The 25947-nt window shown below is 48.5% G+C and overlaps 1 protein-coding gene and 1 long non-coding RNA gene across 9 annotated transcripts in view; one reads left to right on the top strand and one right to left on the bottom strand.

Annotated features, from left to right (window-relative positions):
* The window catches only part of LOC135304623 (uncharacterized), a 201543-nt gene that overhangs the window by 70187 nt on the left and 105409 nt on the right, over positions 1-25947 (bottom strand). The window lies entirely within an intron of this gene.
* LOC135304620 (vascular endothelial growth factor receptor kdr-like) overlaps positions 1-25947 on the top strand; it is a 126282-nt gene that overhangs the window by 77837 nt on the left and 22498 nt on the right. Inside the window, exons 12-24 of one of the 2 annotated variants that reach the window (XM_064427231.1) lie at positions 2156-2264; positions 8754-9047; positions 10908-11054; positions 13023-13148; positions 13239-13345; positions 14446-14581; positions 15741-15845; positions 17994-18107; positions 21656-21744; positions 22983-23148; positions 23697-23794; positions 25185-25307; positions 25402-25513. In XM_064427231.1, the coding sequence (XP_064283301.1) occupies positions 2156-2264; positions 8754-9047; positions 10908-11054; positions 13023-13148; positions 13239-13345; positions 14446-14581; positions 15741-15845; positions 17994-18107; positions 21656-21744; positions 22983-23148; positions 23697-23794; positions 25185-25307; positions 25402-25513 (1726 nt within the window). Of the gene's footprint in view, positions 1-2155; positions 2265-8753; positions 9048-10907; positions 11055-13022; positions 13149-13238; positions 13346-14445; positions 14582-15740; positions 15846-17990; positions 18108-21655; positions 21745-22982; positions 23149-23696; positions 23795-25184; positions 25308-25401; positions 25514-25947 lie in introns of both variants that reach the window. The other variant, XM_064427230.1, reaches the window with a different exon arrangement.

Here is a 25947-nt window from a genome sequence, read left to right as displayed (position 1 = left end):
TTTGGGATCCAAGTGCACAACAACGACTGGAGCATCCAAACAAGAAAATTACTTTCTCTCTATTCCTCAGTAGTTTGGGGTTTTTTTTCCTCTATTCCTCAGTAGTTTTTTTTTCCCCCAAGAATTTGTCCCCAGATTGTTTCCCACTGTCATTTACCATCTTTTTCACCTTCATATCTAGACACGACTGAGATTAGCTCCAATGAGGTCTCAGGATAGCTATTTGCCTTTTTTTTTTTTTTTTTTCTGTTTTCCCACTGCCCTGTCAGACTTTTCCTGAGTTATGGAGCTGGAGATATCAGCATCTGTCTGTGTGTGTGCTCATGAGCATTTACCTCTGGGCCACCAAGCAGCTTGAGGCATTGCATCAGTGTTCAGAAGAGCCACAGTGTCACCCCTAACACTTTGGACATGTCCCAAAATGGATATTTTATGATTTTGCCTGGCTCTGCAATGTTATCCTCCACTTCCCAGCTAGAGCTGTCACTTAGGAAGACTAATTACTGTTAAAAAGCTGTCCAAATGTATCCCCTCCTGTCCTCAGCACGTACATTTATATTGGCTTTTGCTCTTCCCAGACATGAAATCCTCAGATCCAGCAGCCATGAGGAGAAAGATGTTGGTCCTGATTCAGCAGGAATTCCAAAGTGCTGCTCAGGGCTCTGAACATGTGCTCCTTCCCAGCCCATGGCACTGGGCCACTGCTCCAGGACCAGCACCAGGAGGAGGAGCAGGCTGCTTTCATGGCCAGGCTGCTTTTATAGCCAAGGCAGAGCTATTTTCACATCATAAATCACTCAGGACTGCACAGCTCTTTCTGTGCTGGACACCAGAGGGAGTTGGGTTTGCTGCTCTCTTTTTTCACCCCTTAATTTGGGGGATCCCCAAATTTTCTTACCATGAAAAGTAAAGACTTTTCCACTCAGCCCTTATCCTGCTGCAAATGTTCACCATTAGAATGTCAAATGCACATGGGATCAAAACCTTTGGAACTCATTTCCCTGCAGGATTTAAAGTGCCAGATCTCAGCAAATCTTAAATAACTCAGAAAATTCATCCCACACAGCTCTAGACACACTCATAGGGCAGCTTTAGGAGGGGTAAAGGAATGTCTTGTGTGAGTTTAGTTTAGGATATTAAAAAGAAAGTCCAGAGATGCTTCTGTGCACTTCAAAGAGCTCTCCGGAGATAAGGACAAAGGGCCAGAGGGTGTTAAAAGTTTTGATTCTCAAAGGCCTTAGAGAGGATGGCAAAGAAAGTGATATTTGTTCCAAATGTGAGGGCTCAGAGCTCCTCAGGTGAATGGCTGCAGGGGAAGCAGAGGAATCCCGCAAGAACATCTCTGTCCTGGTGGCTCAGGCCCTGCTCACACTCCAAAGGAACACAAGGAATAATTAAAGGCATAGTCTGTGGATATTCCTGTGTGAGCCTGAGAGGCTGCACTGTGACAGGGACAGGGCAGTGCCACATGGCTGGGCCTTGGGAGGTTAAAGGAGCACAAGTTCTTAAGGACATGATTGAGCTCAGCCCCAGGAGTGACAGAGCCCCCTCCTTTTCTGGTGTGGTGAAGCTCAGGACAAGTGTTCCTTCCTCCCTTTCTGCAATTTCCAAGTGTTACAGCACTGGCAGGTTCTCCAGAGCTTCCTTCCCCTAAACGAGTCCTGTGCAGCTCCAAGGAAGGGTTTTGGAATCAAGGGGCTCATTGCTTCCCTTCTCTGAGGGGAAAAGCAAAATGCTGCAGTACTCTTTGTACCACATCCATAGGAATTAGCTGCTTCCCATGCAAATGTGGATATTCCCCACACAACCCAGAGCTGAAAAGCAGCAAAGGGAATAGATGGTTGTGGGACTGTGTTTGGATGGATCCTCCAGGCCCTTCCCAACAGCCTTTTGCTTGATGTTGTCACACAAAGACCTTGGCACTTTCTCAAAAGAGGACCCTGTTTTTCATGGGTAAGATAGGGAAAAAAGGAAGGGTAAGGTTTAGCAACGAGGAGGGAAGATAATTAGCTGGGCTGAGATGAGGAGAGACAAAACCCAAGTAGCAGCACTCATCTGGGACTTTCACCCACTATTAACTAGAAACAACTTTCTTAACAGCGTTTCTACCCTCACACACCCTCAGAGCCATTCCTTGTGTTCTCTTTGTGGGCAGATTGTGAGCACCCTCACCACGGAGGACAGCAGTGCCTCAGGAATCTATTACTGCGTGGCTGCCAACAAGGTGGGCGAGGAGGAGCGGAGCATCTCCTTCTACGTGTCAGGTGAGCAACCAACCACCTCACCACAGGCAGCTGCTGCTGCTCTGAGCTCCCTGGGAGACTCACGCTGCTGCTGAGTGCTGGTTCAGCCTCCTGGCCATCCCTGTGTGTTGTTTTTAGGAGCACTCCCAATGCAGCAGTCCCGGGCTGCTCACCCCACCCAAGGCAGGTTGGGCATGTCCAGCACCAGCCCCAATGGCTCTCTGCCCTTTGCAGCTGCAGCTGCAGCCCCAAGTCCCTCTCTCTGTGCCTTAAAGCAGCACTGGTGACATTTGAGCGCTGTCCTTGGGAAACCTCTGGCAAAGCCGAGGCCTTTGTGGTGTTCAGAGGCCTGGAGCCTCTCCCTGAGCCAGGAGAAAGGTTGGTCCCCAAGGAAATCAGCAGCCACACAAAGGTGAGCAAGGCCAGGATGCAGCCCAGTCCAGGGCTGGTGGCACTGTGACATTGGAGCCCTGCCTGGGCCTTTGCAGTGCCCTTTGTGCAGGGAGGAGGTTCTCCAAAGAACACAAATCCAAACAAATATCCACTTAACCTTTCAGCACAGAGATTCTTTAGGAGTGACATCAAGATCTACATCATGCTTTCAGGAGAGATGGCAGTTCAAAAAGAGAGGAGAGTCCAGGGAGAGCCTTGTTCAAGTGCTCACCCAGAACAAACTGAAACGTTTCTGTGCTCACTTTCTGGATGAGTGGATGCTGGCTGGCAGGATTTGCATCAAAATATCGATTTTTAGAACAAAGAGTGCAGAAGTGTCCTGGAAAGTAAATGTCTGATTCTCACTGCTTGGTTCCTTGCCCATGAGCAAGTTGGGAGGGCAGAGCTTGCTCTTGGCAGGGATCTGCACTCCTGTGCCTCTCCTCCCTCCTGGCTTGTTTGACACCATTGCTCCAAAGGAATTCAGCACCTTTCGAATCCTTCCAGCCAAAAAACGGCTCACCAAACACTGTTCCCATTGGTGTGCCAACAGAAAAATGCCATCCAACAATAATGAAGCAGGAGCCATGGAGGCAAAAGACTTCACCTCCATAAGAGCTGACAGGACACAGGAGAGGCTTTCAGCCTCCAAAAGATATTTCCCAAAGTTGTAACTCTTATTTCCTCAGGGAAATGCCCTTCAAGGTGCATTTTTGGGAAACACAGCTCAGATATAAGAGGTCCCCAAGATGTCCAAGGCAAGCTGAAGACCAGCTATTAATTTTGCACCTCACCCCTTCCAAGTGTTGAGTGTCCTGCTGGGAATTCTGCCAGCTGCTATGTCTGGGTGAATCCAGCTGAACACAGAACTGCCACACTTGGTGACTAAACTCAAAGAAATAAGCCAGGAGCACAAGGTCAGATCCAAAGGCTTAGATCATCCCATGCACCTTGCACAACTCTGGTTTATTTTAATTATAAAGTTATGTAGGGGTTTTTTTCCACCCACGGTGAGCTCATATTTCAAATTTTTTATTTGAAGATCCATCTAGCAATGTTTTAAGACACAAGTGGTTTAATCATGCAGTTTGAATGATGAAGGAAATGAATCACTGGGTGAAATTACTGACAGTGGTTATGGTGGGAATGTCTCCACTCACCCAAGCAGAGCAGGAGGTGAGCTGGCCTTGGCAGACAGATGTATTCCAGCCTGTGAAGGAGAACTGGGAGTCTGCACCATTCTGGGGAAGAGGCAAACGCTGACCAAGCATGACTGGCTTTTGGAAGTGCTGTATTTAAAAATAGTGGTGTTTATGGATTAGAAAGGAATGAAAACTTTCTAAATGTGGCTGTCCTGGTGCTAAACTAGGTCATGCTGCAGCAGCGAACAGCAGCAGGGACCTGCTGTGGGAGGCTCCTCTCTGAGTGCTGCTCCAGCAGGGCCAGGCTGTGGGCAGAGCTCTGCAGGTTGTCCTCACACCTGGAACAGCTGGAGCAGCTCCAGGTTACTCTGCCCAGGAGTTTTCTCCTGTCTCAGTGTTGAGGGACATCCAGGGATGGCCTGAGAGGTTCCAGGCAGAGGAGGCCCAACAGCTCTAAGCTGGTCACTTTATGGTTTTGAGGAGGTTCATTCTGTGCAGGTTGAACCTCAGGGCTGAGTGAAGGCTGGGGTAGAGCTTGAGAGCACATGAGCAACATGTGGGACTTTGGGGCATCTGGGAAATGTCTGTAGCATTTCACAGCTCTCTGCAAAGCAGCTCCAAGTGTGGCACCCCTCAATTCATTCAGAAATGTGCTGATTTTAAAGACCTGCTCACCCATTATCTCCTACCAACAAACAAGCTGCTGCTCCCTGAGCTGCTTTCAGACCTTCTGGCTGAATTGGGCTTAACTCACTTCTCCCTGCTAAGAAATCTGAAGATGACACAGAGGCTGAACTCCCTCAAATCCCTGTTCCACTGGGGCAGGGTTGAGATGTTTTCCCAGGCCATGGCAGAGTCTTCCAGGGACACTTCCTCAGGTGCTGTCCAGGCTGCTCTCTGGGGATGTGCTCACTTCAGTCTGATGTTTTCACCACCACCTTCATTTCAGAAAAATTAATTTATCCCTGTGGAGTAATTGTCAGCAACCATTTTGTTCTTCCACTGCAGAACCCCCACAAAAACTCCCACGGACACCAGAATTAGCACTGGGCTCTATTTTTAAATTTGCATTTCTCTGCCAGCAGAGTTCATTTCATGAGGGGTCAGCAGGGTTTGGAGATCACTCAGAATTCAAACCTTATCCAGAGTGATGAGAAATCTCATGATGCAGTGACAGCCCCTCCTGCTGATGTCCTGACTGTCACTGTCCCTCTGCAGCCCTCTGCAGTCTCTCCTAAAGGGATTTATCCATTGTGTCCTGGCCCAACTCTTACTCCAGGATTTTTGGTTTGTGTCAATCCAATCAAGATCTGACCCCTGCCTTTCCCACCCCTGCTCTGACTCCAGAGATCCCATTTAAGCCTGGGTGAGCCATCAGATGCTCAGAGATGTCATTGTCCACCTCCAGCTCCAAAGGACGTTCCAAGCAGGCTGCAAACTCCCCAGTGCCAGGAAAAGCTGCCCTGGTGTCTCCTGCAGGGATTCTCTGCCATGGACAAGTGTCACTTAATTTCATTTAATGGCTAATCTCTGCTCTGCACCTTGGAAAGGGCAGCTCTAGAGAGCTGCAGGTCCAGAATAAATCAAATTCCAGCCTTTGTCTGACTGCATTACATCCAGCAAAGTGGGATCCCACCCATCTGAAAACTCAGAATGTTCTGGGAATACAAATGAATTATGATAAGAATAACAAATAATAACCATAGCCCTTTTTTCAAGGGTTTATCTGATTGCCAAAACAACTGAGAAAAATGGAGTTAAAGATTTCTGCCCAAAAGAAAATATTGCATTTCCAGCAGGAGATAAAAATCTGCTCTCAGATAGCAGAACAATGGATGAGCCGGGCTGTTCTAGGAGTTTGTGCCACTCCAAACTGCTCATTCCCAAGGTGTTGACAGGATTCCTGACGAGCACCACTGCTCCAGCTAGAGGGGCTCCCCTTTCCCTCCATCCCTATTCCTGGTGGCAAGCCCCCCTGCCAGGCCCAGGGCTGGAATTTGGGCAAGAGCAGAAGTTTTGAATTACACAGATTATTGTGCAAAGCACAGGAAATTAAAAACAATTAATTCCTTGTAAATACAAATGGAGCCAGCCTTGCCTTTGATTTATGCTGCCTTTTTACCTCCCCCCAATGGCTCCTTTCCCTCTTTTGCCATGGAATCCCACACGGTGGAGAGGGAAATTCACAGCTACTACACTGTAACACAACACCAGAGACAAATGTTTGGTGACTGCTGATAAAAGGGAAAAGGCCCCGTGGTGCATTCTTTCAGCCAACTTATTAGGAGCCTTCTAAAACACAGTATCTGTTCAGAGAAAGGAAGTTAATCACTGCTCAGGTTCAGGATTATGTAAGCAAAGCTGTCTGAGAGATGAACTGACTTGAAATGTGCTCTCCAAGCTGCACTCACTCCCCTGATAATCCAGGTAGGAGGAGAAAAGAGAGAGGAGAGCATGAAAAGATAGAGCAGAGCAACTTCTTTTTTCCTCTCTTTTTTCCTTCCACTGCAATGAAAATTAATGAATATTCTATTGGAGCTGAAAGAGCTGCTTGAAAGACAAACAAGATGGGAGAGAATAGCACAAGTTCCAGCCAAAAATATTCAAAATGCTAAATAAAAAATGTCAGGAGAAGGAATGATAAGAAAAACAAACCAGGCCTCTGCCCCCAGAATGTTAAGTTGGTAGAAAAAAAAACCTGGCAACTTTCAAGTCCAGCAACAAAGCAAAACTATGGAGCATCCTTCAAAACTCAGGGCTTGGGAATGGACACATCCCATTCACTGGGAATTTGCACCAAAATGCTGCAGCCCAAGCTGTGCCGTGCCCGAGGCAGGCTTTTCCCAAGGGATGCTGCACTTGTTCCGTGTTTTGGCTGTGGAGATTCAGGAGATGTGAAATGCTGCTCATGCCACAGCCCAGTGTTCTCACTGGCTCTCAGCTTTCCCACCTGGGGAGGTCTGGGCGGCCTCAGACATTCCCCCATGTTGGTAAGCAGCATTTGGACATGTTGGAAGCACAGCACATCAGGAGTGAGCAGTGTCACACAGGGCAGCCTGAGCACACAGCTGGCACCAAGAGAGAGCAACTGAGCCTAACAACACCCTGCAGAGAGCAAACTGCCACTCCAGCACAAGGAAAGAAGAGAAAAATAACAATTTCCACAGCTGTGGCCTGAGGGGGTCTCTTCCCTTTTTGGATCTTTTGTGAAATATTTTTGGGGCCAGTCTTTAAAAACCATGAAGCAAAAGCTCATGGTTCTACTCCAGATGACTTGGGAAGAAGAGAGACTTTTTAATCATATCTGAAAGCTCCTCCAGGGCTCTGTATTTTATAGAATATGTGCTTTTTTATAAGGCAGATTGGTTATTTCAGCAACCTCACCATTTCTGCTCAGCTGTACCTTCTGCAGAACTGTTTGCAGTGAGAGCCCCTGGCCAAATTCCAGGTGGAATTTGCAGATGGCAAGTGCAGTGCACACTCGTTCTGCTTTAACTCCTGGCCCTCTCAAAGTCCCACCAGCTCATCCTGGCTTGAGGAGGCATCTCACCAACAGCCTGGCACTGAATCATCTCTCAGATTTAGGGCAAAGTCCTGTTCAGAAGGTGGCCCAGAGTGAGCCCTCCCGAGAGTCCCATCCCTGGTAGTGTTGATAAGAGGTTCCTCACAACTCTCAGTTGCTTGAAAAACCTGACTTAACAGACAGCAGAATAATTCCAGATCACTGCAGGAATCCATGGACTTTCATTCAGGTGGATAGATCCCTAAAATTAACAAAATCTGAAGGAAATAAAGTATCTTTCAGCCCAATTTACTTGCAGGTGTCTGGCAGCTACTGCAGGGCAGCCTTTGCCCTTCCACTCAGTTTTTCTTGTTCTCAAATGGATTCAGTTTGCCACTTCAGAAAAAAAGATTTTTTTTTTTTTTTCTGGAGTGAAAAATTACTAAAAATATAGCAAGAAACAGCTCACTCTTTCATGGCTAGGTCGGAGTCATGACTCAGAGTACTTCTCTGCTAAATATAAGGCCTCAAGGACTTAGACATCATTAGATCAGTTAATCCATCAGTGATCAAGTAAATATCCAGCATCCACATGTGATGGCAATAAATATTGGCACAGTTGGAATAAGGGAGAGTTGAGGAGTGTGTTCAGTGGGGAAGAAATTGCTGCACCTGAGGGATGGGAAAGGGTTTCTTTATTCCTCTGCAATTAATACTTTCCAGCCCTGATTGTGGAGAGGGAAGAGCTCACAAACACACTCATCTACTTGGATAGAAACAGCTCCTGATTAAACTCTCTCAGTCCATTAACTCCTTCTATTTATAAGCTTTCAATTCATTACTTTAGAATGCTGAGGGCTGGACTAGCACAGGTTAGCACTGGGCAGTGAGAGGAACTTTCACTTCCCGAATTCCCTGTTTCCACATGTCCATGACTGAGGGAGTTTGTTGTTTATCCTGGAGAAAAGGAGACCCAGGGGTGCCCTCCTCACCCTGCACAGCTCCTGGAAGGTGCCTGTGCTCAGCTGGGGCTGGGCTCTCTCTGCAGCAGCACTGACACAGCAGAGCACACAGCCTGCAGCTGTGCCAGGGGAAATGTGGGCTGGATATCAGGAAAAAGTTTTTTACAGAAAGGGTGATAAAGTTCTGGAATGGCTGCCCGGGGAGGTGGTGCAGTCCCCATCCCTGGGTGTGTTTAACAAAGCCTGGATGTGGCACTGGGTGCCAGGGTTGAGTTGAGGTGTTGGGGCTGGGTTGGTTGATGATCTTTAAGGTCTCTTCCAACCCAGTGATTCTGTGAATTCTGTGAATGTGCCTCATTAAACCTGGCTTCTTCCATTGCTGCTAGAAATTTGACCTCCCAAGTAGCAGCCAGGCAGCCAAAGATCTTCTCAGCAGGGATTTCATTCCAAACACGTTTTCCCTTCCTCCTAGACGTGCCCTCTGGGTTGCAAACACCCTCCCAAGTCACAGCCATCGTGGGGAATGACGTCCAGCTGACCTGCCGGGCCTCCAAGTACATCTACACCCACCTGGCCTGGTACTACCCCTCCTCAGAGCCAGCTCCCAGCCACTCTGTGGTCAGGAAAATGGACAAATATTCCATCTCTTGGACCCTGCTCATTCCCAACGTCACGAGGGAGCAGAGTGGCCTCTACAAGTGCCGAGCCCAGAACGAGCAGAACAGCACGGACACGCTGGAGCAGCACAGCCAGCTCCTGGTCAGAGGTACGTGCCAGGGGACAGTGGCACTGGGGCGTGTCCTAACACAGACCTTGTGTCCTGCTCTGCTTTGCTTTTGTCATTCACTCTGTGTGGATTGACAGCCTGACATGGAGAACACTCACCCAGCCACTGCCGGGTTTGGATAAAATATTTGAGATTACATAAAGGTGATTTCAGCAGCGTTTCTCTTCCCAGCTCCATGCTGGGTGCAGATTTAGAGTTGATGAGGACAAAAAGCATCACCCTCCATTTACTGACAGCACAACAGTAACTTGGGATGCTTACCCCAGATCTGTATGACTTTGGTACCCACTCTCAGCTGCCAGGATGAGATACCTGAATAGATCCCAAATGTCCCTGGGCAAGTGTAAAATCATGTGCCATTTATTCTGGGTGAGAGGGATGCACTTTGTTATAACAATTATTTTCTAACTTATACCCAAGCCCCCAACTCTTTCATTTCACTGAGATCCTCCAGCCTGCTTCTGTTGGCTGTGGGAATACAAAGGGCAGGGCACTTTTGCCAGTAGGAAGTCAGTGAAAAGAAGTGAAGTTTCTTCTGCTTCAGAGGTGGGTGATCATCTCTAAGCCTCCTCAGAAGACAAAGGGCTGCTGGCATGGGGAATGGATAGATTCATTAACCACCTTCCAGTGGTGAAGAAAACAAAAGCACAGAACTGGAGTAGAACTGAGACACCCAGCAGCAAGTCAGGGAGCAGGAGTCAGAGTGCTTCAGAAGCTGAATTAGCCAGGGATTTTCAAAGTGGCTCCTCTGGCTCAGGAGGCACTGCAGGGTCAGTGCTGCTGTGAACACCTGGCCCTCAGCACAGCCCAGTGCTGCCTTCAGCCTTGGATGAACGAACACATTCCCTGTGCAGCCTCCCAGCCCCTTTCCTCCACACACACAGATCCTCAGCCACAGCTCTGGTTCCAGACTGGCAGGTGATTTATTTCCAGACACACACAAGCATCTCCCTTTTCCTGAGGCAGAGGGAAGGGAAGGAGTCTCACTCAGGTATTGGGCAGTGTAATGGTTTGGCTGCTCCCCACAGCACCAGGGCCACCAGAGCATCACCTGCTGTGAGGCACTGGCCTTGCTCTGCTCTCTGCATTCAGGCACTTCCCTTTCCTCTCCGCTGGCAGATATTTTTATTCAGTCAGTCAGATTTCCACCTACACACACACCTACACAGCACAGCTATGGGAAAAACACAGCTAGACTGTGAATACATCCATGGAGAACTGGAATCAGGATCACGTTCTTGTGAGGATGACTGGGGTCTGTCATTTGTCTGGCACGTGTCAGGCAATACTTGTGGAGAACACACATGGAATTGCCCCTCCAAACCAGCTTTCCCTCCCCTATTCAAATATTTTATATGTTCTAATGCCCCTCATCTTCTGTCCTCACCATAAGTTTGGGGTATATTTTATGCTGTGCTTGTGATTTTATTCATTGCTGTCCTGCACCTTTTATAAATGAACATAAAGTGGGCGTTACCATGGTTGTAGTAAGGAGAAAACTGCACTCCTGATGGAGGATAAAAAGCCTTTAGAACTGTTTCCTCTTTTCCCCCTCCTTTCTCCTTTCTGTCTTCGCTCTGCATGTGCACCACCCACTCCCTGTCCTTTGTTTTCTTCAGAGGATGAGGAGTTGGAGCTGCAGCCAAACCTGAGCTTAGGCAGTGTGAAAATAAACCAAACAAACTCACCCACACCTCCCCCCTCCAGAATTGTGGGGATTTTTGATCAACTGATCAACCAAACCTTCACCACATCCAGCCCAGAGAGGCTGTGCAAGGAGGGGGGGTGAGGGAAGGACCCCCCAAACCTGACTGGGGCTCTTTCCCTTTGTGGCTGCAGAGAAGGCGGCGCCGGTCGTGATCCAGAACCTCACGGACCTGGAGGTCAACATCAGTGGCAAGATCCTGCTGGAGTGCAAGGTCAATGGGACTCCAGAGCCACAGGTCACCTGGAGGAAGAATGGCTACCCCATCTCTGCAGCATCAGGTGAGGTCCTGCTGCCCAGAATTGTTTGGAATGTGGGATAATGGACTGGCAGGGTCACTGCAACACAGCACCCATGACTGTGCCCATGACACAGGCACACACACACACAAATCCAAGGATGCCAGGGCACTGCAGGGGTCTCCAGCTTGGACTTTGAGGTGGGAGGAAGCTCCTGTGTGCAGAGCCAGCCCAGCACACACTGGGATAGCACTGGGAAATCAGGGAGTGCTGCTCAGGCTGCTTGTGTGGGACCAGAGCATGGGCACAAAACTGAGCCACAGGGTGCACCTGGGTCAGGTGGGTCTGGCAACACAGGCCTGAGCTCTCAGCTGTCCTGGCCATCATAAACTGCAGCAAAGTCACCTGGCAGAGGCGTTCAGGGCATCCCATGGCATATGAAATGTCCTTTATTTCCCACAGCACAGTGATGGGAATGTGCTCCCAGCTCACCACGCACAGGGAGCCTCACCTGAGCCTGCAGCCCCTCACCTGAGCCCAGGTGCATTCCCAGCTCTGTGCCACAGAATCATGGGATGTGCTGAGCTGGAAGGGACCCACAGGATCATCCAGTCCAATCCTGGCCCTGCCCCCAGCCCCCCAACATCCCCTGGGCATCCTTGGCAGCGCTGTCCAAACTCTCCTGCAGCTCTGGCAGCCTCAGGGCCGTGCCCATTCCCTGGGGAGCCTGGGCAGTGCCAGCACCCTCTGGGGGCAGAATTTTTCCTGATCTCCAGCCTGACCCTCCCCTGGCCCACCTCCAGCCTGTCCCTGTCACAGGGAGCAGAGATTGGAGCTGTTCCTCAGGAGAGTGTTGAGTGCACTGAGTTCTCCCCTCAGTCTCCTCCTGCTGAACAAACCAAGTGCCCTCAGCCCCTCCTCATAAGACCCCTGCAGAGCCTTCCCCATCCTCATGGCCTCCTTTGGATGCTCTCCAATGGCTTCAAGTCTGTTTTATATTCTGGTGCTTGAAACTGCACTGGAGATGAGGCTGCCCCAGTGCAGAGCTGAGTATGGCCTGAGTCCTCCCATAAATCATGGAGAATCCCATGTCAGTAGCTGGTCCTATGACTTTAATTTTGCAACTTGGACTAGGTAGGAAATCCAGGATCATCCATAATTCAGATCAGAATGTTCTGAGAGAAACTCTTTATAGCTACTGAAATTTTATAAATAATTCTAGAGGGACAAGCATGTAACTCATCCAACCAATGGAAACATAAATAAAATATTTGGAAAAAACACCTCAGGGTAAATATTTCAGCACAGTGCATGGCAAGTTGTGTGCAGTACTCTTGTTAACAACAACTGGATTCACAGGCAGAACACCCAAAATTCAAAATGTCCTTCCCTTTTGGATTGCAAGCCTGACCCATTTCCCTATTTCTACCCCAATCATCCCTCAGTGAAACAGAATCACTCTCAGCGCAGTACCACCAACCAGGAAAAATGAGAGTGGGAAAATTAAACACAGAGAAGTGTCTCATAGGTCATACCTAGGAAACATCTATTCCCACAGCACCTAGCTGCCTGTGAATCCAGGATTTCTTCACACCATTATTTTTCCAAGAAGTCCTGGGTTGAGTTCCATGTTCATTATGTCAGAAGTCCCATCCCTTCCCACAGCCTTCAGTAATTCCACTGAGTTCCCGTTTTTCCAAGTGTATCTTCCTGCTATCAGACACCAATCCTGCATCCCTTTGCTAACTTCTGGATTAGTTTCCAGGCTCTACCCCCTCTAAATCAAGAGCCACATTTGCTGTTGTTTAAATGATGCCAAATATTATATCCAGGTGTTGAAGAGGAAAAAAAAGTCAGAGAAAGGTTGTCAGACCAGGAGGAGCCCAGGATTAAAATGTGTCCTAACACCAGAGCCTGCATGGATGGGAGGTCACCTTCAGCTCTGTCTCCTAAAAGCATTTTTGGCAGCCAGGTTATTGTGCCAGCATTAACCAAAATGCATTAAAACAGGAATTTCCATGGAAAACAACACCCTGGTGATTGAGAGAGTGAAGAAAGATGATGAGGGACTCTATGAGTGCCGGGCCTCCAACGACCTGGGCCAGGACAGCACCTCAGCCTTCATCAGAATCCAAGGTGAGCCCGGGCTGAGGGCATGCAGAATGCCAGTGGGCTCACTCAGGGGGCTTGGACACTTTTCTGACCTGGCTGTGCATTCACCTGCAGGTTCTGAGGAGAAATCCAACATTGAGGTGATCATTCTGGTGTGCACAGGGCTGGCTGCCACGCTCTTCTGGCTCCTCCTGACCCTCTTCATTCGCAAACTGAGAAAGGTGAGAGAGCTCCCATCCTGCACAAAGGGCTCTGCCCAAGTAACTGCAGAGTTAGGGACAAATGTTTGGGGCAGGTGGTAGAAAAACTGGGTAAAATGTCCCTGTAAAACTCAGGCCTTGGTTTGTGTTGACTTCTCCAGAGAACCCTTGCACTTGGGAGGTTTCCAACCACTTCTGTGGAACCATAAAATCAGGCTTCTCCCTCTTTATGAGTCAAACTGGCTTGTGAGAATAACAAAAAATACCCTAAATCCTCTAAAATGAGGGCTTGATTTCAGCACATGACTCTAAAAGATATTAAAGAAAGATCCCAGGCTGTCTGCTCTAGAAATGAGCTCAAACCACACAGCTGATTTGATCTCCTTGCTCTTTTTTCACCTCCCTTTTGTGACTCAAAAAGTAAACTTGCAGTAAAGTTTCAAGGAATTTAGGTCTGTTTTCCTGAAACAAACAGCAAACAGAAAGGCAATCACAGCTCTCTGCTCCCACCAAATTGCAGTCCCAGTGCTGATCTTCGTATTTGAGTAAAATTTCCCCTCTCTTGAAAACACAGGGATTAAATTCATGTTTTCATCCTTAACCTCAGTTTAACAGAGCAGTGCATAACACTGAATTTCCTTTTACATGTCACTCCTGTGCAAGTCTGCTCACAGAACCCACCCAGCCACAATTTCTCACTTTAGCAGCATAAGAAATAGCAATTTCCAGCAATTTTAAATCGCAATAAGTTGCAGCCATGAAGTGGAGAACTGTGGAGAATCGGCACTGCAGAACAAAACAAATTACATGCCAAAACATGCAGGAGGAAGTGCAGCTCCTGCAGTTCCCATGGAAAATCAGTGATTTCCTTTGGCTGATGCAGGTAGATTTTGTGTTTCCCAGCATCGATCAGGGCCTCCTCCCAGGAGCCACGAGTGGCAGCCACACACAAACATTTGTGTCTCAGCTGCAGAACAGAAGCAGGAATCTGCAGTGATGCATTCCTGGCTCAGAATAAACGTGCCTGGAAGGCAGGGAAGTCCCCAGGCTGCCAGACAGCTCCCTCCCTTTGGAATTGCAGCGTAGATCCCCTGAATAATCTCTCCCCGCCCTGTTTTCAGCCCGACGCCACAGACATTAAAACAGGATACCTGTCCATTATCATGGACCCAGAGGAGATGCCCCTGGACGAGCAGTGTGACCGCCTGCCCTACGACAGCAGTAAATGGGAGTTCCCCAGGGACAGGCTGCGCCTGGGTGAGTGCTGGGGGGTCACAGCAGGGGAAGGATGATCCCAAATGCTTCCCAGTGCACTGGAGCTGCTGGATAACCCAGCAGGATCTATCACAGTGCCACCCTTGGATCTGGGATCACAGAGTTCAGGGTAGCCTGAATGGAGGGTGAAATGAGGGATTTGGAAAGACTCTGTCCAAAGAGCTGCTGCCTTTTTTCCTTGGCAAAAGGAAGCCAAACTCTCGACAGGGAGGAAAGGTACCTCCAGGTACTGTCCCTGCTAAAAGTGTGATCTCATTCCCATAGAGGAAAAAGGAAAGTGAGTTTTCTTTTGAAGAAAGCTATCAATTCATCAAATAATCACTTCCTTATCAACCATCAGAAATCAGCTTTGAGCTGTAAGAAGCTCTCATGGAAAAATGAGCCACATTTCACTGAACAGCTCAGTTCACTGGCTGATGGAGTGAGAAAATGCAACAAGCTGGCTGTGTCTGTACAGTGAAACTGTAACATCTGTGTGCACTGAGTAGTGCAGGGAAAATATCTGTATTTGTGTGCTCTTGGTGCTGCAGCTGGAAAACATGAAAGGAGGAGAGAAGAGAAAAAAATCCCAAAATCGGAGATGATGGTGGGGCACAGAAACTAACTGGCAGAACCAAAAAGCCAGACCCTGGGTCAGAGCCCTCAGAGCACACCAGGTAACACGGGCAGGAAAATCCAAATGAAAGGGAAAATAAACAAATAGAAGAAAGAAAATCATCCTAAATTCCTTTTAGTGCATTTTCCATCAAATCAATGTCAATAACTGAAGGGTTAATGGGCTGTGGCTCCCTGAGTGCCTTGATGGCTTTCTCTGTGATTCATGAGAGATCGGGGTGCCACAATTAACCCAAACTCTGCCTTCCCTGGGCTCCAGGACAGCACCAGGTAATGTTTGTCCCCTCAGTCCGTGTAGGTGTCAGCCCTGCCCTCAGTGAGTGACTCCCCTCCTCTGTTCTCTCCCGTGCTGTATTGCATCCAGGCCATATGGATAGAAACCCCTGCATATCCATATGCTGCAGGATGTGATTCAGGCTGCTGTGCCTGTGTCTGTGCACTGTGCCTGGTTCTCCTGCACAGCTGAGGTTGCATGTCCCCTCCTGGCTGGTGCAGCTGGGCTCACTCTCAACTCTTGCTTCTCTAGGTAAAACTCTGGGTCATGGTGCTTTTGGGAAGGTGGTGGAGGCGTCTGCTTTTGGCATTGATAAATCTTCAACCTGCAAAACAGTTGCCGTAAAAATGCTGAAAGGTACAAAAATCCCTCTGAGATCCTCCCCAGACTGCTCAGGGAGCTGGGGGCAGCCAGGGCACAGTGCTGAGCTCACTGTGCCCTGCAGGGAGTGGGCTTCATGTGGGATCAGCCATCCTGGATGGATGAAGGGGAGGAAACGACAGCAGCTCCGTGCTGCCCTGCTGACTGAGGCTTGTATTCCTCAAGGAAGAAAAGAGCAGCTTCCAGCTCTGTGGGGTGAGGAGGGAAACAGATTATGGAGGGTAATTACATGAGATAGCCCAAAATTGGAGCTGAGTCTTCCATCCCAGCCTAGCCAGATGTAGAACAGTTCAAGGGGCTGGAAAGAAACCCAGTGCCAGGGGAGGAAATTAGAGACATCTTGCTTGCAGTTATTGAAATGAAGGGCAGCTTTCCTGTTGGGCGGGGAAAGGAGGGAAGGAGGGAACCTGGAGCCCATTCCTGCTGGGTTTGCACACAGAGCCACAGGCTGCCTGCTTGGGCAGGGCTTGGGGCTGCTCCTGAGGGGATTCCAAAGGCTCAGCCCATGCTGCCATGGCCATCACAGCTCCATCCTGCTGCATGACACCATTAACCCCTGCCATGCCACCAGCCAGTGACTGCTGCCACGGGACTTGGCTTCTGCTGCCAGCTGCCTCTCCTGGTGCTCTGCTACTCCCATCTCTCTGAAATCACAAAAACACCCATTTATCACCTCTCTGGACCTCCTTCAGCTCTGGTCTCCCCTCTCTATTTTCCTCTTTCCAATCATCTTCTCTCCTGCTGTTGTATCTTCTGTTCCATGCCCATTATCAGACCCCTGAAATCCCCTAGAATCCCTGATCCAGACATATTCCCATCTCCATCAAAACGTACTGCCCTGGACAGCTCTGGGGTTTCATCCCTTCCATGCTGTGCTTCCCAGCTGATCCTCATGTCAGCTCTGCCCTGCCAGCACATATTCAGCAATATTTGGCAGATTCTCCATCATTTTACACCTCCCTCCCCCCGTGGAGGCAGCTGCCTCCTGCTCTGGTCTGCCCCTCCCCAACTAACGTGCCCATAATTCATCATTTTCATGAATAAAGCAGATTCTCTAGTGTCAGTTAATCCATCCAGGGAATTAAAAAGGCTCTGGGAATGCCTGCATTTCTGCCACCTCCATGCAGCATGCTCAGCCCTGTTCTGGGTTGAAGGCTAAAATTCAATGTGCAGAATAATCTGAAACACTTCTGAGCTGGCTGTGAGTTCCAGCACGTGCCAGGGGACATCAGGAGTGACACCACCCATGGACCCACCAAACACTGCTGGCTGAAGGAATCTTGGAATAGCTCCTTCTTTATGTTTGGAGAAAGATGTTGGGGAATTCTACAAACAGATAAGGAGGTTACACCTGTCACACCAAATGATTTGTTACATAACTGTTTCTTCATATTTAAATCTTACATGTTGCAAAGGCAAAGGAAGCAGGCCAAAGCCTCTCCTGTTAAAATACATCATGGGAGTTTTGGAGACAAGGCTGGGAAGATAAAGCAGCACCTGAACAACCTTCTGGTCTGAGGGTGCCTGCCTTAAAATAATGTCACTGGCCAGCCAAGGCCTCCCCTGTCAGGTTCATGGCTCACACACAGATCTTAGAAAATGAATTTCTTGGGTCAGTAAGTTCTTACAGGTCTGAGCTTTAGTCACGCTGTGTGTTCCCTGGACATTTTGGGACACAGCTTCCAGATCTGTGGATTCCTCCTTCCCTGCAGTGGCAAGTTCTGAGGTATTGGAGCCGAGTTCTGCTGAACTGCACAGCCCAGCAGAGAGGAAGGGACATGTTCTCTGTTCCGTGGGGGCTTGCACAGGATGGCTTTGCTAAGCTTGCAAATCTGAGTCCTGGCAAAGGCTCTGTGGGATCAGGCTTAGGGGAAGGGACTGTAACCCTCCGTAACCCACACTAGAGAAAGGAAGAGTCACCCAACAGATAAAGTGTTATCCACTTCATAAAGGTCAGCAGACAACGAAACGGATGAATTATTATCTGTGTGAGAGTCTGAAAAGCCAAGATACTGCAGGGAACCTGGGTGGGTTTTGTTTCAAAGGATAAACAGGATCTTGCTGTGTCCTGTTGAAAATATCCTGTTGTGTAAAGATGATTTTTTTCCTGTTTATCTTAAGCAGAATGTGCAACTACTAATGAATGCAAGGCTCTAATGTCTGAGCTGAAGATCCTCATCCATATAGGACATCACCTGAATGTGGTCAACCTGCTGGGAGCCTGCACCAAAGCTGGAGGTGAGGAGTCCTCATTAAATTTGGAGCAAAAAAGAAAACCCTTTTCAGACACTTCTGGGTGTTTGGAAGTGCCTGTGGTGCGGTCAATGCAAGTCCAGCCATTTCCAGCTCTCTGCTCACAGGAGAGCTGCTGCTGCTCCTGCAGGATGTGGCCTCATCCCACCCAGGGCTCTGAACCCGTGGTGTCACCTCTGTTCTCTCTGGAGGCACTGAAGGGAGGAGAACACTGCATTGCAATGAGGTGCCCAATTCCTGCCTGTGGGCATTTCCAGGCTTCTTCTCCCTCTCCTCCCCTGCCTCATCAGGAGGATGCCTTAGCAGGCTGAGCCCTTGGCTCCCTGAGCCTCCCCTTTCCCACACAGCAGTTTCTGCTCCTGTACCAAAGCCTGGGACAGCCCTGGGTGCAGCAGGAGCAGGGACTTGCATGGGGCTGAGCTGGCAGGACTGGCCCTGCATCATACAAAGTCCCATAAATGTCAAACCTTTGTCACTAAACATCCCTTCCCACACTGCCAAAGCAATGCCTCTTACTGTGCTTCATCTTCAGAGGAGCAGCTCCTGAGGATGGCTCCTCACTGCTGACCTCCAAAATCTTCAAAATCACCCCCAATGAACAGGTTTAGGAGACCCAAGGCCAAGGGAAACCCCAGAGGGAAAGAAATGAAGGAGGAAATCAAGAGAGGTGGTGCACAGATCTCTCATCATCTGAGACCCCAAACCCATCAGTTTCCAACAGCTGTTGTCCAGTCACAAGGGAAAAGGAAAAGTTCAGTGAGGGAGATTTGGGAGGGTGCCAGGGAAGAAATCTTTCCTCCAGCAAGGTGGTTCCAGTTCCTCAGGAAACAGCAGCCATGGATACTGCTGGGGTCTGGGAGCTCCAGGAGCTGCAGCACTGCAGAGCCCAAAGCTTGTGTGGGAGAAGGGGCAGCAGCTCCAGCTGAGGGGTTTGGGGTCAGAGGCAGCAGCCAGGAGCATTGCTGGGGCCTGTGAGCAGAGGGGCTGGGACTCTGGGAGTGCTGGGGACTCTCCTGTGCTCACAAATCCCTGAGGGGGCTCAGGACAAGCAGGAGCCTCAAACCAGCAGCAGGACCAGGGCTCAGTGGTGCTTCACCAAAGCAGCCCCAGAGTTCTGCTTGTTCAAAACACACCTCAGGACTGGTCAGAGGCTCTGGTTGTCCAGTTTCTGAGAAGCTTTTTCTCCCAGGAGTTCCTCGATTTCCCATTCTCCATCCTGCCCCGTCCTGGGTGGGAGGTGACCCTCCCTTCTCCCTGCCAGGTGCCTGGGTGAACATTTGGGGGGCAGAGGGGTGCAGCAGGACCTGACAGGGCACGGAGCAGCCTCGAGGCAGGCACTGCTTTGTTCTCCTCTGAGCAGTGCAAGTGCAGACTAAAGAAAAACAGCCTGGAGCTCCAGAGGCAGACACAGATCCGAGCTCCTGTGAAATTCCAGCGCTCTCCCTCCCCTGTTAGGCTTTATGTAACCGTGTATTCCTGATGGAGACCGGTATTAAGTATGCACATACATTATTTTAACAAGGTATCAAATAACAGAATTTAACACTTTGCCGGAGTGTCTGATGTTCAGCAGTCAGAACTAATGCAGTGTGTGCTTTACAATGAGGGAACAAAATATGGGGAGGCCATGTCTAGGAAGCGTTTCAAAGCCATGAATAAATCACTATGCAGAGCTTTAAAGCTGTTCTGGAATCTGCATTTCCTCAGGGCAACCATGAGGGACATTGGATTTTGGGTTCTTCAGAGCCAAATCTCTTGAGCACAGCCTGATGCCAGCACTGAGCAGAGCTCTAGGGTCAGCACTGGAACCACTGGGATTTGGGGATTTGGTGTTTTTGCAGCCACTGCAAGGTTTTCAGGCTTGTTTCAGCTGCAGCAGAGGGACTGGGGATCCTGGAGAGCCCCAAGGTGTGCACTCAAGGCAGCAGTGCCCTAGGGCTGGGTGAGTGCAGAACCTGCAGGAATCCACAGGGAGCACCATGGCTCAGTTCTGCCTGCAGTGATACCTCAGGTTTGAGCTTTTCTATTTTTCACATTCTGTGCTGCTTTAGGGTCTGGGCTTCATAGGGGGACAGTGAGCTCTCTACACAGAGTAGGGAGACAAAACAGTTCCTGCTCTAGCTGGGGTCCAAGGACAGATGATCCAAATTCAGGCCCACGAGCAGAAACAATATGGGCTGAAGAGAGAAAAACAAGAAGGATGGGACTGCGTGGGCTGGAGCTGGAATTGGACAATGAATTCCAATATGCAAATGGAGCAGAACTGATAAAGTGAGAGACCCCGTGACCGATCAGGTATTTTTGTGACCATTTTGGTTCATCTTGGGTGCAGCCCTGGCTGGACTCTTGTGCTGCCCAAGGTGGATCCATTGAGGCCTTTTAATAAATCCCTGCTTTATTCTTAGCTCTGTCCAGCCTCTGTTCTAGGGCAGCCTGCACAAGGCATCAGCAGGAATTCAGCATCTCCCTTTCTGTGCTCCCAAAGGCTGCTCCTCTGCCTGTCCCACGCTGTCCTGGGGTCACTGCTCCCTCCTGGTGCTCTCCCAGGCCATCTGGGCCTGGAGCCAACTGCAGACCTGCTCCTGCATCCCTGCTCCTGCCCAGCTCCTGCAGCCCTGCTCCTGCAGCCCAGCTCCTCCTGGGAGGATGCAGGAATTCCAGCAGGAATCCTGCTGAGCTCCTTCCCTAAGGCCAAGTGCAGCTCTCAGCCCTTCCCCTTTGAAGTGCAAACTCCTCAGTCTGAACCACAGACCTTGTCCAGAGAGAAAGGTTCTGGACATGAAAGTCTCTGTGTTTGGGGTTGATAATATTCCATGTTTATCCACATCCCAGTCCCATGGATTCACCCTATCTTACATTTGATGATTGCAAAAAATAAAGGTCAAGAATGCAGCTTTCCCTTCCCTAACATCTCACACAGCAATATAAAAGCATTTCAAGCAGCTCTTAAAAACCTGCATAATTGTGTAAAAGCAGCACTGACTCTACAGTGGTTTGTAGAGGAATAAGGAGAAAGTGAGAGCACTTTCCAGGCTTTCAGAAAAAGGCTTTCAGGCTTTCAGAAACTTCAGTTTTTTCAGAAACTTTTTTTGTTTTTCCAGGCTTTTCAGAAACTTCTGAGTATTTTTGCAGCTTTTCATTTAGATCTGTCTATGGCCCTGCATACTTTGATTTCCTCTGGTGGCATCAGCTCCACCCAAAATAAACAATTGTGAAGCCAGCAGAGAAAATGAAAACTGCTCCCTGTGCAGAGCAAACCAACCTTAACAGCATCTGGGATTGTGTTGATCATCCTGAATTTTCCTTGTTTATAAATGAGGAAGAAATACCAACTGTTACCATCCAATGGGGAAAACTAAGAATGTGTTCCCTTCTCTCCACATCCCTACTGGTGGTGTCACTCCTGTGTTTCCTCATTTCCTCATCTGTATAATAGAAATGCCATTTATTTTGAAGAGGATTTGGTGGGATAAATTAGAATTATGTGCTTTGCAGTGCTTCAAAACTCATTTGACTTTCACTGTCTTTTTTAGGTCCTTTAATGGTCATAGTAGAATATTGTAAATATGGAAATCTGTCCAACTATCTCAGAGGGAAACGAGGAGATTTTATTGCATACAAGGTAAGAAAATGAGACTTCTTCTGTCACAAGGCAGGGAATCAACAACCACTGACAAAAGCTGGATTTGCTCTGCACTGGCACCACAGCAATTGGGTATTTCTATGAGCACTTTATTTTCTCTCCACATTTCAATTTGTACAAGCAAGAAGAGGGATGTATTTTCCCTGCAGGATCTCACTGCTGTCCTCTTCTAACATCTCCTAAAGAATTAGTTGCAAGTACCCAAAAACTCCAAGCATTGGAAAGAGATGGAATTACTTCCCAGCACAAGGGGGGGCAACAAAATAGCAGTGAAAAACTGGCATTAACTGAACTAGGAGAAAGTGAACCCTCCCAAAACACAAATCTGTTTTGGGGATATTTGTTTCTAGGCCCCAAGTGAAAGCAGTTCATCCTTCCCCCATCTGCTCATTCCATCCTCTGTCTCTTCCCCTGTGCCAGCCCTGAAGTCTGTGCTGTAACAACAGCCTGGATCATGGATATTTTACATCAAAACCAACCAATGGTTTGGTTCCCAAGCAGCTCTTTGCATGCACACAACATCTGTGCCAGCACAGACGGGGCTGGGATGGGAGCAGGGCACAGGAGCAGAAATCAGGGCTGGGGAGGGATGGGACTGACTCCTCCTCGTGAATATCCAGTGTGGAACAGGCTCTGTGACCCCAGCCCTGCCAGAAACTGCAGCCTCACCAAAACTGTTTTCCCAGATGACTGCATTATTATTATTATTATTGTTGTTAAAGCTATTGTGTGCAGGCAGCAAAGTACGTGAGGGACTTTGTGTGAGTGGAGGAGCTTTTCCTGGTGCACTCACTCAGAATTTCTTTCTCACCATTGTTGCCATGAGTTGAGGGCTGCTTGTGCCTCACTCCCCAGCACAGTGCCCATCATGCACTCACCTTGAGGGGATTTTTAGCATCCTAAGACAGCGAGAGAATTACAGCCTGACTCTGCTCACCTCTCAGTCTCACCCAGCCAGCTTTCAGCTAACTCTGATGTGGAATATTGCTATCAGTGAAAGGGGAATTATAAGTCGGAATAAGTAGGAAACCAGGCTTTATAATTTATAGTTATAACTAATAAAGCCTGGTTTCCTATTTATTCCCACTTCAGGAAACATAATGTTCAAACATGCTCATCTTCAGAGAACCTTTCTCCTTATGCCACTCTGTCACATAGTTTGAATCCTCAAGCATTGCATCATACAAAGCTAAAAATTTGGTTTATGCCATTTCTAGTCCCAGGAAAACTCTGACCAAGCAGAGAAGAGTCTGGATGAGTCCAACAGTGACTTGACTGAACTGATCAAGAGGCGCCTCGAGAGCGTGGCCAGCACAGGCAGCTCTGCCAGCTCAGGATTCATTGAAGATAAGAGTTACAGTGACTCAGAAGATGATGAAGAAGGTAAAAGAACCCTACCTCATCCCAAATCTTTTATTGGAAAGACTTCTGTCACTTGGCTAGTGCCACACACACTGTCACACACTTTACAAGCCCTTACATGGCTTGGCTTGTTCCTGAAATCCCAAATTCTCCCTCTTGCCTGTTCCCCACTCCAACTTTCTCACAAAAAGAGAGCTCTGTATTGTATACAAAAGCTGCTCCTGTTGTGTGAGAGGAGAAATAGGAATGTTTTACCAGACTTGTGAGGTCACTCTGTCCCTGAGCTCTTGTCTATAAAGTTTCCCTCACTCCCAGCCTGAGGTGTTGTTTCCCCATAGCTAAATGAGTGACTAAAGGATGAGGGAACTTTGTTAATTATCTGATCTTCTGCCTCTGGGTCAGTGGTTGCTCACCAGAGCTGTAACCCTGCAGAGATCTCACACCCAGCACTGTGTGTGGGGCTGGGGCCATCAGCACACAAGTGGCACCAGTGCCACCCAGCTCTGGAGCTCTGCCACGTCTCTGCCACATTTGTGCCACTTTTTTGCCACGTTTCTGATCTCTCCTAGATGCTGAGGATCTGTACAAGAGGCCCTTGACTCTGGAGGATCTGATTTGCTACAGCTTCCAGGTGGCAAAAGGCATGGAGTTCCTCGCCTCCCGAAAAGTGAGCTCATTCAGACTTCTTGCAGAGTATCTGATGTGAAGAAACCCAAACACACTCTTGAGTCTCAGAAATCTGCTTTTTGCTCTTCTGTTAGAGTGTTGGAGATCACGTTAGCTCTGGTGGTTAAGCAGTAATTAGCACTGAAGGGGTTGTAGAGGAACATTCATCATGTTCTTGGCTGCAGGGACTGGCATCTGCAACAGGAGGGTTTAGATAGAGGGAGTGAAGTTCTCAGAAACTGTCAGACAATTTGTGGAACTGCTTCGTAAATAAACACAGAAAGGCTTGTAGAGAAATCTCTTTTTAATGTGATGAGCAACACCTCTACTGAAAAGTGAGGAGGGAGTATCCAGTTATTCCTGTAGTTTGTCAGAGGTGTTGGGGACTGTCAGCAAGGTCAGCACTGCTTGGATAAACAGGAAGAGTTTGTAGCCTGTGGAACAGCTTTTTATGTAAATGCAGTGTAATTCACAGGCCAAAGGGTGCACACAACTGAGCCTCACTCACACACAGCCACCAGGGTGCTGGCTTTCCCAGCTTTTACAGAGATGGGGCAACTGAGAGACATTTTAAAAGGTTTTATTCCGTTATCAGTCTCGATGAATAGTGAGACACAAGAGATGTAAAACTCAATGCCATCCCATTAGAAGTTAACCCATTTCCTGGTGACAATACATTATAATTGTTTTTTCAGCCCACTAGCTTTTGCCACACAATGCTGCTATTACTTCTAACACCAATCACCTATATTTTTACCCCATGTAGTCCTGCTACAATGCATCTTTCACTGTTCTAATTCTCTAAAATATCTGATCTTTTTGGAAGGCCATATTGTGAAACTTGTTGGGACTTATTTCTAGTTCAATCTCTCTCTCAACAATGTCATCTCTATTCTATGGCCTTCCTAAATCAGCACCTCTTATCTCAGAGTTTGCATACAGATGTATAAGACTGTGAGCTTTCTGTCAGGTTTTGAGAATTCTTTACAAATCCATTTCCCACACCAGGGCAGCTCCCAGAAAACCTGAGCAGGGTTATCCCACCTCACACCCTCCTGGGCCTGCACTGGCAAACATAGCTGCAGCTGCTTTTTGGCCTCTTTGAAATTTCTCAGGGATCAGCTAGTGAGAAAATAGGGCTCCCTTCCTTGTTGCAACTGCAAAGTTATTTAAGACAGAAAAATCAGAAAACTGACTCTACTGTTGGTTTGTTCCCTGAGTATTCCCCCTTTTGCATATCCCAGTGTATTTGGAGCAGATTCCCACTCATTCTCTGAGCTGCTCCCAGCGCAGTTCATTTCTTTCCCCATTCCCAAAGAAGCCCTCCTGCCTCCAGCTGGAGCAGGGGCTCCTTGCCCAGCCCCCTGTGACCCCATGTCCTTCCCTGGCAGTGCATCCATCGGGATTTGGCAGCCAGGAACATCCTCCTGTCCGAGAACAACGTGGTCAAGATCTGTGACTTCGGCCTCGCCAGGGACATCTACAAAGACCCCGACTACGTACGGAAGGGAGATGTGAGTGCAAGAATCTCCAGTGGTTACCCTCAGGTTGGGCTTGGGCAGATCAGTAACAGCAGACCTGGCAACCTCTTGTGTCTCTGGCTTTTAGGCACGGCTTCCACTCAAGTGGATGGCTCCAGAAGCTATTTTTGACAAAATTTACACCACGCAGAGTGATGTGTGGTCTTTCGGAGTGCTGCTGTGGGAAATATTTTCTCTAGGTAAGAATGGCTTCAAACCCTTTTTTTTCTCCTAATTTATTGCTGCTTAGCTAAGAAAAGCTTTTAATAAAAGGTGATAATATGGGGCAGTGCTTCTGTTTCGCTGAGGACAAGTGCACAGTGCAGACCAGGTGTACAATAAAGCCAATTTCAATGAGAACTCCACCTGACAAAGGACATGAAAACACTGGGGAGGGGCATCAAAAATCAAAAACCCTGGACCTAGCATTTGTACCCACTGAAAGCAACAGAGCCCAGAGATAAAATGCAAGCCTCTGCTGCTGGTAGGAGTGGGAGGTTTCTTGGAGATCAGTGAAGAGGTTTCTCCTCAAACCACACCTGCTTCAGGGAACCCCAGAGCTGCAGGGTCACCCTGCTGTGGGCACAGTGGCTGCTGCTGGCAGCCCATGCAGCATGAGCCCACATGATATTTT

Source organism: Passer domesticus, chromosome 7, assembly GCF_036417665.1.
Source record: "Passer domesticus isolate bPasDom1 chromosome 7, bPasDom1.hap1, whole genome shotgun sequence".
NCBI lineage: Eukaryota > Metazoa > Chordata > Aves > Passeriformes > Passeridae > Passer > Passer domesticus.
Note: the sequence above shows the minus strand (reverse complement) of the source record. Positions and strands in the feature narration are given on the sequence as shown.